This window comes from Cervus elaphus, chromosome X, assembly GCF_910594005.1.
Source record: "Cervus elaphus chromosome X, mCerEla1.1, whole genome shotgun sequence".
NCBI lineage: Eukaryota > Metazoa > Chordata > Mammalia > Artiodactyla > Cervidae > Cervus > Cervus elaphus.
The window spans coordinates 77941539-77954345 of NC_057848.1; the positions used below are offsets into that span (position 1 = coordinate 77941539).

The window sequence follows — 12807 nt, forward strand, 5'->3', positions numbered from 1 at the left end:
GTCCACAAGTAACTATCACCACTAATTGCATATTTTCTGCATGTAAGTCTGTTTATCAGCTTAAATATATTATTTCACATAATTCCCTCAATAATCGTGACATTAATGAGTCATTAATTCCAATTTGCAGATAAAATATTAGATGTTTGGAGATGTACTGTGAGCAGTGGCACAGCTGGCAGTCAGCTGGTTTGGAATGGGAATTCAGCTCTCACGCCATGCACCTGCACTGTCCTACACATGTCCATCCAGGCGGTCCATTGGAGATGCTGTACTCCTTCCTGCCAGACACCCTTGGCCTCTCCAGCGAAAATCTGGGGTGAACTCACTTCAACTCTCTGTTCAACCATGTGTTTGAGTCTGCCTTCATGTCTCAGTGATTCCAAGGGCACCAAAGGCAGCAGTCTTGCACTCCCTGCCCACATTCCCACCTACTTCTCCCAGAGCAGCCTCAGTGGATGATGCCCCAGTGTCGACCTGGTCAAGTTCCAAATAACCATCTGCCCACCGATGGACCCGTCCCATCGGAAGAGCAAAACTAGAAGTGATTGATCTAACTAGCGTGTCCCAGCCTCTATTACTCCATGTCCACCAAATAATTCATCCCTGGTGCACTATTTAATCTCCAGGGTTGAGCTCAGCCCCAGTGCCAGGAAGTTATTTGCGGGACTGAACCTCATTTGAGGCAACTCAGGACACAGGAGTGACATGTCCAATCATGATTTGTATAGGCTCAAGCAACCCTGGAGTTCTACCTGCAGGAGGGAGGAAAGCACATTCATGCCAGGAACGAGCAAGGGTAGTGTGGAAAGCCAATGGGGTGGGGGAGTGGAGACAGGAGGCCCCTGGCCACCAAAGTCCCCCCACTGGCCTTCAGTCACCTGTTGCTCAGACACAAAACCCAACAGCAGAGTGGGAGAGAGCAGTGAAGTGAGCCTGTGCACCAGCCAGGAGCTAGAAAGGGGAGCAGGTACTGGGGGTGGGAACAAGGGTTGGTTGGGGAAGAATCTAGAGAAGGGTGAAGGACCTTGGTAAGGGCAAAAGATTGGGAGAAGGCCCAGGCATCCTAGGAAGGTCATGAGAGAGGGGAGGCCCAGGACTGGAGAAGGACGAGGGGGTGATGCCGGGTGGCCTATGGCTTTCTGATGAGACAGTGGGTTTCTCCAGTGTCTGGAGAAAGCTGCAGAGTATGGGGTGAGAAAAGGATGTGGGGATGTGGCGGGGAGTAGGGCCAATAAGCAGATTTCAGAGATGGGGAGAGGGCCTCAGGCTTGGGGGAGGGGAGAGTGCTCCAAGGAAGACAAGGGGGTCCAGGAGAGGGCTCAGGATCAGGATCAGGATGGAGCCACAGAGTCTTGGGAAGAACAGGGAGTCCTGAGGATTTCCAAGAGGACCCCAGGGGTCCAGGGAGGTCAACGTGGTAAGAGAGGTCGCTAGGTTCCTAGGAAGGGGCGCAGGGTCCGGGGGAGGAATTTGGAAACAAGGGAAAGGCAGGGGATCTCTGGAAGAAGCACGGGGTTGGAGATGGATGCACCCAGAGTACAGGGAGGAATTCGGGACTGGCAGAGGCTTGGGGTCCCAGGAAGCAACTCAGAATCCATAGGAAGAGCATGGGGTCCTGGGAAGAGATGCAAATTCTGGGGACAAAGCCGGGGTCACAGGGCTGGGGCCTCAGGGGGCTGAGGCAGCGCTTTACCTGCTTCAGATGGGGTTGTCCAGACCCCAGAAAATGTACCACAGGATCACATAGAGGATGAGCAGGATAGCGAAGAACAGGGCCACGAAGATGGCTTTGGTCACTGTGGACAACAGAGCCTGCATGGTCCCCCCGAGGGGGCACCACGGGGTCCTGAAGGAGGGATAGTGATGAGAGCAGCATGGGCTGCCACTTGCACCCAGGGAGAGACGCCCTGACAAGGAGGAAACTTCTGTGGGCTAGCATCCCTGGGACAACTGTGCACTTGGGGCCAAGGGCTTGCCCGGTCGGTGGAGACATCAGGTCCCCTGGACCCCCAGCCCACAGCTCCTTCCATGTGGTGCAGCCTGGAGGCTCTGCCATTGGCTGGTGGGAATCAAAGAAGCTTAAGGATGAGGGAGAACTGTCAGGTGCTGCAGGGCACCTCCAGAGTGGACCAGGGGTCTCCTTGAGAAGAGAGACTGGGGAGAAGTGGGGGGGGTCTCCTTTGTTCCCCAGGGCATCCCTAAAAGATGATCCCACTCATCTCTCTGGCACTTCAGGAAAGGACAGATTGGAGAGGTCATACGCTAGCCCCAGCCTGTCCCAACTGGTGCCCAAAATTACACACTGAAATTTTCCTGCACACAGTGACCTGTTGCAGGGCCATCCTTTGGTGGGTCTTAAATGAAAAGTGAAAGTCGCTCTGTCATGTCTGACTCTCTGCCAGTCTCCTCCACCCATGGAAATCTTGAGGCAAGAACAATGGAATGGTTTGCCATTCCCTTCTGCAGGGGATTTTCCTGACCCTGGAATTGAACCCAGGTCTGCTGCCCTGGAGGCAGGTGCTTTACCATGATTCCCAGACACCAGGGACTCTCTGATCTCTAAGAAGGGAGGAGCCAAAAGGAGCCACGAGGGGCCAGGGCTGCTTGAACAAATCCCGAACCTTCTCAAGGACCACCAGGGTGCGTCCACCTGTGCCTGGGGTGAGTAAAGGACCACTCTGGCTGCTTTGTCTCTATTGCAACCCACCCAACCCCCCACCCCACTCCTGCCCTCCTGTGCAACCCACCAGTGGTTCTGGACCAGCAGCATCCCCACCACCTTGGTGCAGAGAAGAGAACCAAGATCTCAGACTCCACCCAACTACACAGCGAAGATCTTCATATTAACGAGATCCCCAGAATGGAGAGGGACTTCCCTGGTGGCTCAGATGGTAAAGAATCTGCCTGCAATGCGAGAGACTCAGGTTCGATCCCTGGGTCGGGAAGATGCCCTGGAGAAGGGAATGGCAACCCCAGAATTTCATGGACAGAGGAGACTGGCGGCTTTCATGGGGTCGCAAAGAGTCAAATGCGACTCAGAGCCTCACACTTTCACTTTCAGGATGGGGCAAGTCACCATGTGTTCACTGCCCCTTGTGCTGTGGTCATCTGCCTGGTATAGTCTGTGAATGCAGGGTCATTGTGTCTTCCATAGTCAGGAATGGCTTCCCCAGTGGCTCCTGCATGCCTACTAAGTCGCTTCAGTCCTGTATTGTGTTGACAAGCGGGTTCTTTAACCACTACCGCCTGCCAGTGGTAAATAATTCACCTGCAATGCAGGAGATGCAGGACACACGTGTTTGATCCCTGGGTCGGGAAAATTCCTAACGGGAGGAAATGGCAACCCACGCTAGCATTCCTGCCTGTGAAATTCCATGGACAGGAGAGCCTTTTGGGCTACAGTCCATGAACAACTTAGCACAAACACATAGTCAGAAGTAATCAAGCCTGATTTCTTCAGTGGAAACTTTCTAGAAGCTCCAGTTAGTTACCTAGCAAGAGTTGTTTCCAGTTTTTTAGGAGCATGATTTCATTCATTCTTGAGAAGACATTTTTTCATGACTGACGAGCAAGGACCACGGAGACAAAAACTGATCTTAATGGTTTAAAGGAAAACAGAAGTTAGTACTTCTCTTCCCAGCACCCGCTCCACCTCCAAACCTCTGTTCTTGACTTTGTCCTACTCTCCAAGTGGTTTCTCAGGTAGAGACAGGTAATAAGTAGTGATTTCTGTGCTATGCACGTCAACCCTGCAGTCTAGCCTGTTCTAGTGGGAGGGAGAAATAGCATTTTGCCCATGGGGTTGTCAGGAAACATGACTGTCAGATTTGCAAGCACTGGCTGCACAGGCCAGATCACCTTTCATTCCTCCAGCTGCCACCATGCCATTTACCAGCTACTGTCAGGAGAGATCTTCTGCTGGAAGGAATGAGGCCACTTCCAATTTGAGTGAGATCCTGTGTGCTCAGTCGCTCAGTTGTGTCCAGCTCTTTGTGACCCCGTGGACCACAACTGCCAGACTCTTCTGTCCATGGGATTTCCCAGGCAAGAATACTACAGTGGGTTGTCATTTCCTCCTCTAGAGGCTCTTCCCAAACCAGGGACCAAACCCTCATCTCCTGCATTGTAGGCAGATTCTTTTTTTTTTTTTTTTAAGTAGCAAAACCAAAGCAAAACTTTTGTTTATTTATTTATTATTTATTTAACTTTACTATATTGTATTGGTTTTGCCATACATCGATTTAAATCCACCATGGGTGTACATGTGTTCCCCATCCTGAACCCCACTCCCACCTCCCTCCTCAACCCATCCCTCTGAGTCATCCCAGTGCACCAGCCCTGAGCACCCTGTCTCATGCATTGAACCTGGACTGGTGATCCATTTCACATATGGTAATATACATATTTCAATGTCATTCTCCCATATCATCCTGCCCTTGCCCTCTTCCAGAGTCCAAAAGACTGTTCCATACATCTGTGTCTATTTTTCTGTCTCGCATACAGGGTTATCATTACCATCTTTCTAAATTCCATATATATGCATTAGTATACTGTATTGGTGTTTTTCTTTCTGGCTTACTTCACTTTGTATAATAGGCTCCAGTTTCATCCACCTCATTAGAACTGATTCAAATGTATTCTTTTAATGGCTGAGTAATATTCCATTGTGTATATGTATCACAGCTTTCTTATCCATTCATCTGATGATGGACATCTAAGTTGCTTCCATGTCCTGGCTATTATAAACAGTGCTGTTATGAACATTGAGGTACACGTGTCTCTTTCAATTCTGATTTCCTCAGTGTGTACGCCCAGCAGTAGGATTGCTGCGTCATGTGACAGTTCTATTTCCAATTTTTTAAAGGAATCTCCGCACTGTTCTCCATAGTGGCTGTACTAGTTTGCATTCCCAACAACAGTGTAAGAGGGTTCCCTTTTCTCCACACCCTCTCCAGCATTTATTGCTTGTAGAGTTTTGGATAGCAGCCATTCTGACTGGTGTGAAATGATACTTCACTGTGGTTTTGAATAACCTATCTCTGATAATGAGTGATGTTGAGCATCTTTTCATGTGTTTGTTAGCCATCTGTATGTCTTCTTTGGAGAAATGTCTGTTTAGTTCTTTGACCCATTTTTTGATTGGGTCTTTTATTTTTCTGGAATTGAGCTGCAGGAGTTGCTTGTATATTTTTGAGATTACTTCTTTATCCATTGCTTTGCTTGCTATTATTTTCTCCCATTCTGAAGGCTGTCTTTTCACCTTGCTTATAGTTTCCTTTGTTGTGCAGAAGCTTTTAATTTTAATTAGGTCCCGTTTGTTTATTTTTGCTTTTATTTCCAATATTCTGGGAGGCAAGCCATAGAGGATCCTGTTGTGGTTTATGTCAGAGAGTGTTTTGCCTATGTTTTCCTCTAGGAGTTTAATAGTTTCTGGTCTTATATTTAGATCTTTAATCCATTTTGAGTTTATTTTTGTGTATGGTGTTAGAAAGTGCTCTAGCTTCACTCTTTTACAAGTGGTTGACCAGTTTTCCCAGCACCACTTGTTAAAGATATTGTCTATTCTTCATTGTATATTCTTGCTTCCTTTGTCAAAGATAAGTTGTCCATAGGAGCCTGGATTCATCTCTGGGCTTGCTATTTTGTTCCATTTATCTATCTTCCTGTCTTTGTGCCAGTACCATACTGTCTTGATGACTGTGGCTTTGTAGTAGAGCCTGAAGTCAGGCAGGTTGATTCCTCCAGTTCCATTCTTCTTTCTCAAGATTGCTTTGGCTATTCGAGGTTTTTTTTTTTTTTTTGGTTTTTTGTATTTCCATATAAATTGTGAAATTACTTGCTCTAGTTCTGTGAAGAATACTGTTGGTAGCTTGATAAGGATTGCATTGAATCTATAGATTACTTTGGGTAGTATATTCATTTTCACAATATTGAATCTTCCGATCCATGAACACGGTATATTTCTCCATCTATTTGTGTCCTCTTTGATTTATTTCATCAGTGTTTTATAGTTTTCCATGTATAGTTCTTTTGTTTCTTTAGGTAGATATACTCCTAAGTATTTTATTCTTTTTATTGCAATGGTGAATGGTATTGTTTCCTTAATTTCTCTTTCTGTTTTCTCATTATTAGTGTAAAGGAATGTAAGGGATTGTCAGCAGTGACAGCATTCTCAGAGGTGATGTCACCAAGTGCCCCTCAATGCCGGAGGAGGAATGGAAACACGTGTGTCTGTAGCACAACCAACAGGGAGAAGAGTCATACTAACTGGGTTAAACCATCATTACATCTTGACCTTACTGGACCTTCCCGCCCGCCCCCCCCTCCCCAGTTATCTCCATGACTGGGTTCGTCGACAGCAACAGGGACGACCTGAAGCGAATGGTGTACCTGGCAGGTGCCAAGTACATGGGCTACCTGTGCCGCAGCAACACCATCCTCATCTGCAGAGAGTAAACGCAGCCACCACCACGTCTGCCCTCAGCCTGCTTGGCACCACTCTGGGTCCCTCAGTCAGCCAGGGTTCCATCTCTGCCTGCACAGGGCCTCTGAGGGTCCCTCAGTCAGCCAAGGTTTTGTCTCGGCCTGCACAGGGCCATTCTGGAACTCTCAGTCTGTCAGAGTTCCATGGTGGACGTCAGAGTCTGTTGAAAGAATGGCAGTGATATTTGTCGTAATGTTAGCAGAAGAATGAAATCATATGATTAAGGAGGCTGCAGTCAAATTAGGTGACAGTGGTGAGGTGAAAGCAGGGTGGGCGATGATCTCATGATCACATGGACACCTCCTTACAGCCCAATCAGCTCTGCAGAACCGTCCCTGCCATGTCCAGTGTGAGCAAGTGTGGGCTGGTTTGTGTTAACAGAAGTACAAATTTGAACACCGGTAACTCTGATGAATGTGTTTTCTCTCCCCCCGACCCCAACCAAAAAAGACCAACTGGTTTAAAGTACGAGAAAGCCAAAGAGTGGCAGATCCCATGCGTGAATGTCAAGTGGCTGGGGGACATCCTGCTGGGGAACTTCGAGGCCCTGCAGCAGACACAGTATGGCTGCTACACCGCCTTTGGCCTGCAGGACCACTTCGCCCCAACCACACACCTGGTGGTGAACCTTCTGGGTAAGCAGGCCAACTCCCTGTGCCCATGGGCTGGGGCTCCAGACACTGCTCTTGACTTCAGGGTCATGTCGGTTTTTATCTCCTCTCCTGTTTCCTCTCCACGCTGTCTCCCACTGCACTGAGCCCAGAAGTTTTGTTGGCTTGTATTTTTGTTTGCCTTTTTTAATGGACTCTCAGAAGTGGAAGGAACACTAGAAAGCCTTTTGATCTTGTCTTTCAAGCCAGCTCTCATTTAACTTGCTCTGTGAGAAACAGCACCCCCCTGCCCCCACTTTCTGCTGCACAGATCCCGAGGAAGGCCCACTGCCCTGACTGTACACCAGATGGTGCTTACATTTACCCACCTGAGCATCACTCCAGGAAGTGGTCGCTCGAACGCTGCTTTAACATGTGCTTCCATGAAGGAGCCCATCCAGTTCTGGTCCTAAAGGTCTCAGTTGCAAGAAATCCCTTTCTGCTTTTGAGCCACAGCCAGCCTGCTTCCCTGGGACAGACCTGGCTATGACGTCCACTCTGAAGCCCTGGTGCAGACGCCAGGCCCTTCCTCGGTGGACACGTGTCCTTGAGGGCCCAGCCGGGCCGCCGCCCCCACGTGCTGTGCTCCTCACAGTCAGTTTCTAGGACGCCAGACCACGGGGCTCCCGGAACTGTCTGGGGTTCAGCACATGCAGGTGGGCGGTGCCTGCACTGGGCCACAGGCTGCTGGTTTGCTCAGCTTTGTCTCGTACGGAACACTCGGCCCCCGCCAGGCTTCCCTGTAAACTCAGGAATAGTCCTTATGGTCCCCTTGTTGGAGGCCATCACCTGAACCACTGCGTGTCCAGGATGACCCACACCTGGAGAGGCTTCTCATTTCTGCTATTATTGATACACTTCCATTTTAATTTCTTTATTGGGATACGGTTGGTTTATAATGTGCTAGTTTCAGGTGTGCAGCAAACTGAATCAGTCATACTTGTACATATGTCTACTGTTTTTAAAGATTCTTTTCCCACGTAGCTATTACAGAGTATGGAGTAGAGTTCCCTGTGCTATATGGCAGGTCCTTATTGTTAAACTGTTTTATAATAGTGTGTGTGTGTCCTGAAAGGGCTTTTATATTGATAAGGGCTCCTTTATGTACATAGTGTTTCTGAAAAGTAACCTGTTTCTCTCTTCAGATGCTTGGAGAGTTCCGTTGAAAGTGTCAGCAGAGTTGTTGATGGTATGTCAAGTTAGTCACCTTACTTACTGTGTTACAAAGAAGTAGGGATATGCTTGTATCTGTAACTAACTCTTAGTAATTGGCCGTCATGACCAATGAGGGCTGAATCTTTTCGCCTGTCATAAGCTGTTCAGTGCACCCTGTGTCTTTATCCTCTCCGTTGATGATATTTGGAGTTACTCAGTCACATGACACACGTTAGCCCCATGACTTCTTCAGAGGGCTACGTGAGTGCTTACAGAACTGCAGAGCAGAATACATGGAGACCGTGTGTTTCCGTGGTGTTCAGGAGGTGGGAACTGGGGCGCCAGAGTGTCAGCCCTGACCAAGCGCTTCACTGTGGCAGTGGACTTCCAGGCCACTGGCTGGGGTCTCTGATGGGCTGCCTTCAGGATGGGCTGTTCTGCACTGGAGTGCCAGGGGTTGGTTGGTAGGCAGCTCTGGTAGGGCTGCCTTTCACTTGGGGGGTAGGGTCATCTCCACCCTTATCTCAGATGGAGAGGTGGTTGCTCCCCATAGTAGAACATAAATGTGTGTGCTTGTGTAAGAAAGACTGGGTTAGAGGCAAGGAAGGGGTGAGGGGGCAGCAGCCACAGTGCGAAGCTGGCTGTGGGGGCCTCTAGGGGCACTGGCTCCCCATCGGGCTCCACATCTCTGCACGTCAGGGCCTCCAGCTGGTTTTAGGAGCATGGGCGCTGTGCCCGGGACACAGAGTGGCCGTCAGAGGCCTGCCTTCCCCTCCAGTGTCCTGTGACCCGACCGTCCTGCACCCTTATAGGGGAACCTGTGTCTTTCTGGAGGGGTGTAATTGCAATCATTGTGTTTTCCAGATTCCATTGAGACACAAAATATTTGAAGTAAAAAGTGTTTTGAAAAGTTCAAGGTTGATTAAATCTATCACAAGTGCTAGGAGAGGGGTGAAGACATCTTAAGAACTGTTGGGTCTGGTGAATAGAGAGGGTGGCCAGCACCAGGGCCTCCCTGGACAGTTGCATGTGCCCATGGTCTCTGCCAGTTGTTCCTTGGGGAATGTTTCTTGTGTGTGGTGAGATGGGTAGAAAGCACTCAGAAGCTGCTGTGTTACTGGGGTGGTTGACTAAGGTAAATCGTCTGTTAATTACAGGGTGTAAGACTACCTCCCAAACCGAAGCAGAATGAAGTAACTAATATCCAGCCTTCTTCCAAAAGTGCCAGGTAGGAAGAATCACCTTTTTTGTTTGTTTGTTTGTTTTTTTAATGGTTGATGATCTTTTACAGTCTGTTCTAGGAAATGGTGGCAGTTGGGGAAATCCCTAAGATTTTCACTTGGAAGGGCTTTCCAGGTGACACTAGTGGTAAGGAACCCGCCTGCTAATTCAGGTGACATGAGACATGGGTTCAGTCCCTGGGTCGGGAAGATCCCCTGGAAGAAGGCATGGCTACTCACTCCAGTATTCTTGCCCGGAGAATCCTCATGGACAGAGGAGTCGGGCGGGCTACAGTCCATGGGGTCACAAAGAGTTGGGCACGACTGAGCGACTAAACCACCAGGACTTGGAAGGATGTGCTGCTTGCATTGCAGCTGTATCATGACATGTCTCGTTTCATCACTGGAGATAAACAGGGAATAGCCAGTGTCTTTTCCTTTCTTATTAAAAACAAGTCCAATCTTCTGTTTTATCTTTTTTCTATCTTGCCAGAACCCCCATTGTGTGAAACGAGCTGCTGTGGTGGGACGGGGGCAGGGGGACTGGAACCCGGCTCTAGGCATCCTCAGTGTGTGCCCGGGAGCCCACGTCCGACCCCTGACCCAGTTCAGGATGGGGGATGGAGCCCCCTCTGTGGGGCTGGGGCGGGGGTGTTGTCAGACTTGTTCTGGTCTCACCTGGTGGAGGTAAGCCGGTGGTTTAACTAGAGCCAAGAGACCCTCTGAGCTGCATTGAGTGAGGGTCTTTGCCTCTTCCCTGCTCCTCAGTCCCCTCCTTCCAGTCCCCACAGCCACCCAACCCAGGGATTGTTGGATTCTTTAGCAAAAGCCTAATTATGTGATTATATACATCATTAAAACACTACAGATTTTTTTATTTCATAGACTGTCTCAAATATAAGCTAAAAATAGGGCTTGAACAAATTTAAGCAAAGAAGTTTAATATAGAGTGTGTGCTTGAGTTGACCAGCTTTGCTCTGCGTCAGAGCTTCTGGGGTGAGATGGGGCCTGTGGGATACGGTGGGGGACTGGGGACCACAGAGGGCCCTGGAAACCCTCCCTTCCACCCTCACAGACCCCCAGGGACAGTGCAGGCTGGGGGGTGGGGGTAGTGCCTTATCAGCCCTTCCCCTAGGGGTGCCAGGTGAGAGTCCTTTGGGGTGACTTTGTATAAATGGTGGGAAAGAAAGAGCAGATGAGTCACTGCACTTTCCCTTTAAGAACAGAAAACCACACACAGGTAAAGCTCTCAGAGCTTCTTAACGCTGTTAAAATTAAAATATCTTGTTTGGCAAAGAACATATTAGGGAAGTAATAGCTGTTCTTTCTATGTGTGTTTCATAGAATTGAAGATATTCCACCTCCCTCCAAGAAATTACCACCGGAACTGACCCCTTTTGTGCTTTTCACTGGATTTGAGTCTGTTCAAGTTCAAGAGTACATAAAGGTGAAATTTCCTTCTATTTTGCATAAAGATTTTAATGAATGTTCCTTTCTGTTTATACTTGCTTTAGGATAGCAGTTTTATTAGGTTAACATGTAATCAGGAATATCATGTTGTAACGTTGTTCATCATGTTTATTTATAAACTGCGTCATCATTACATCATTGCTTTCCCGCCTCATTCTTGCTGCTACTTCCTCCTTAGATGCGTTCTTTCTTGTTAGGATGACGCAGGTGAGGAGACTAAAAGCAGTCTTGTAATCAAACATTAGCAAAGCTGCACAAAAAATATTTTCATAAGGACATTAGCTTACGAGAGTAGCTCTGCCCCTTCAGGTTTCCTGAATGAACCCACCATCTTCTCAAGACTTGTTCTCTCTGGTGGGGATCACAGGTGTATTTGTATTTATTTACATTAAATGCACTTCTGGAAGTAACACCAGGAGGGATTGTGGGCTTGTGTCTGGGGAGGGGATGGTTAAAGTATAGTTGACCTGTGTCACAGGGATTCAAACATTTCCCTTTATTTATTTTAAGGAAAAGAAATAATTATAAATGCTACTATAAATTATTTTTTACTTTTAAAATTGGGTATAAAGAGATCATCTTTTACATGTCTATGTCTTAAGTCGATTTTTATGTCATCATTTCTTAGAGACTGTGTCTTAACGTGCCTTATCAATACTCACTTCGGCGTAGACAGCCTGGGAGGTTCACTCCTTGTGTAGCGAGCTGCCTTGTTCTCAGAGCTTTCTACATCTTAAAAGGGGTGTCCTCCTGGTGTCCAGTGGAGGTCCTGCTTTAATCTTGACTTGTGTGGCACGGATTAGGGAAATGTACATTGTCACTTCCAGTTTCCACTTTGCTCGCATGGTGGTGTAGGTCTGGCTTCACTGCTTTCACCATCTTGTGCGGCTGAGAGCCCCATTCATGGTCTAGACAAGTCCCGGGCTGAGGGTGGGCAGGCGGCTCTGCAGACCAGATGGTCTCACCTCTGCTCTGTGTTCCCGGCCCCCAGAAGCTCCAGATCCTGGGTGGGGAGGTCGCCGAGTCTGCACAGAAGTGCACCCACCTCATCTCCAGCAAGGTGAAGCGGACCGTCAAGTTCCTGATGGCCGTTTCCGTGGTGAAGCACATCGTCACCCCAGAGTGGCTGGAGGAGTGCTTCAATTGCCAGAAGTTCATCGGTAAGTGGCCGAGCCGCACCCTGTGCACTGGATGCCCAGTTAGGAGGGTTTTTGCCTTCAAATTTATCTCCATTTTCATCCCAGCACACATCAAGTTCATTTTTTAACTCTGTGAATTTAAATGGATAAATAACAAATTATTTCATGTCCCAGTGAGGCATTTGATATCTGTGCATTTTACTGTGAAATAGGAAGGTTGTGGTAATTCGGGAAGTACTGGGGAAGAGCTCTGTAGCCCTGCCTTGTTTCCCTGATGATACATACAGGATGATACATTCCTGGAGGAGTCCCATGTAGTCAGCCCCCATAGGCCACCCCTGCCTTCCCACCCCTGCAGCACACCGCCCCCACCTGGGCTCTGACAGCTTTAAGACTGGACGCTTCCTATCATGGGGGAGAGGTATTTTGACATTTTGTATTTATATCTATATAGTTTGAGACACCAATTGTATAGGTTATTTCTTTCTGGAATACACATGCCCTTTACACGCTCTGGAAAGTTTGACTCTTGCCACAACTCCGACCAAGTTAATGTAACTCAGCTTCTCCTCTTAGAAACCCAGGGTTGTTGTAGCTACTGTGTTCATTTCAGTGTCATCTCTCACCTTAAACACGGACTGCTTCCTGTTCTCCCTCACAGCTCTTCAGCAGGCACAGCAACCTTC

At 48.2% G+C, this 12807-nt stretch overlaps 1 protein-coding gene across 1 annotated transcript; it reads left to right on the top strand.

Annotated features, from left to right (window-relative positions):
- The first annotated feature begins 6342 nt into the window (after window positions 1–6342).
- On the top strand, window positions 6343–12249 carry LOC122690369 (PAX-interacting protein 1-like). The gene is made up of 6 exons (XM_043897397.1): window positions 6343–6455; window positions 6938–7122; window positions 8283–8326; window positions 9450–9520; window positions 10857–10959; window positions 11974–12249. The coding sequence occupies exons 1-6, from the start codon at window positions 6343–6345 to the stop codon at window positions 12247–12249; spliced, it is 792 nt and encodes a 263-aa protein (XP_043753332.1).
- The last annotated feature ends 558 nt before the right edge of the window (window positions 12250–12807 follow it).

Excerpts from the sequence above, each read along its gene's own strand:
- LOC122690369 (XM_043897397.1), top strand. The coding sequence starts at position 6,343 with ATGACTGGGTTCGTCGACAGCAACAGGGACGACCTGAAGCGAATGGTG. Across the intron at positions 7,123-8,282 it reads CCTGGTGGTGAACCTTCTGG|ATGCTTGGAGAGTTCCGTTG; the intron begins GTAAGCAGGCCA and ends TTCTCTCTTCAG. Across the intron at positions 8,327-9,449 it reads TGTCAGCAGAGTTGTTGATG|GGTGTAAGACTACCTCCCAA; the intron begins GTATGTCAAGTT and ends TGTTAATTACAG.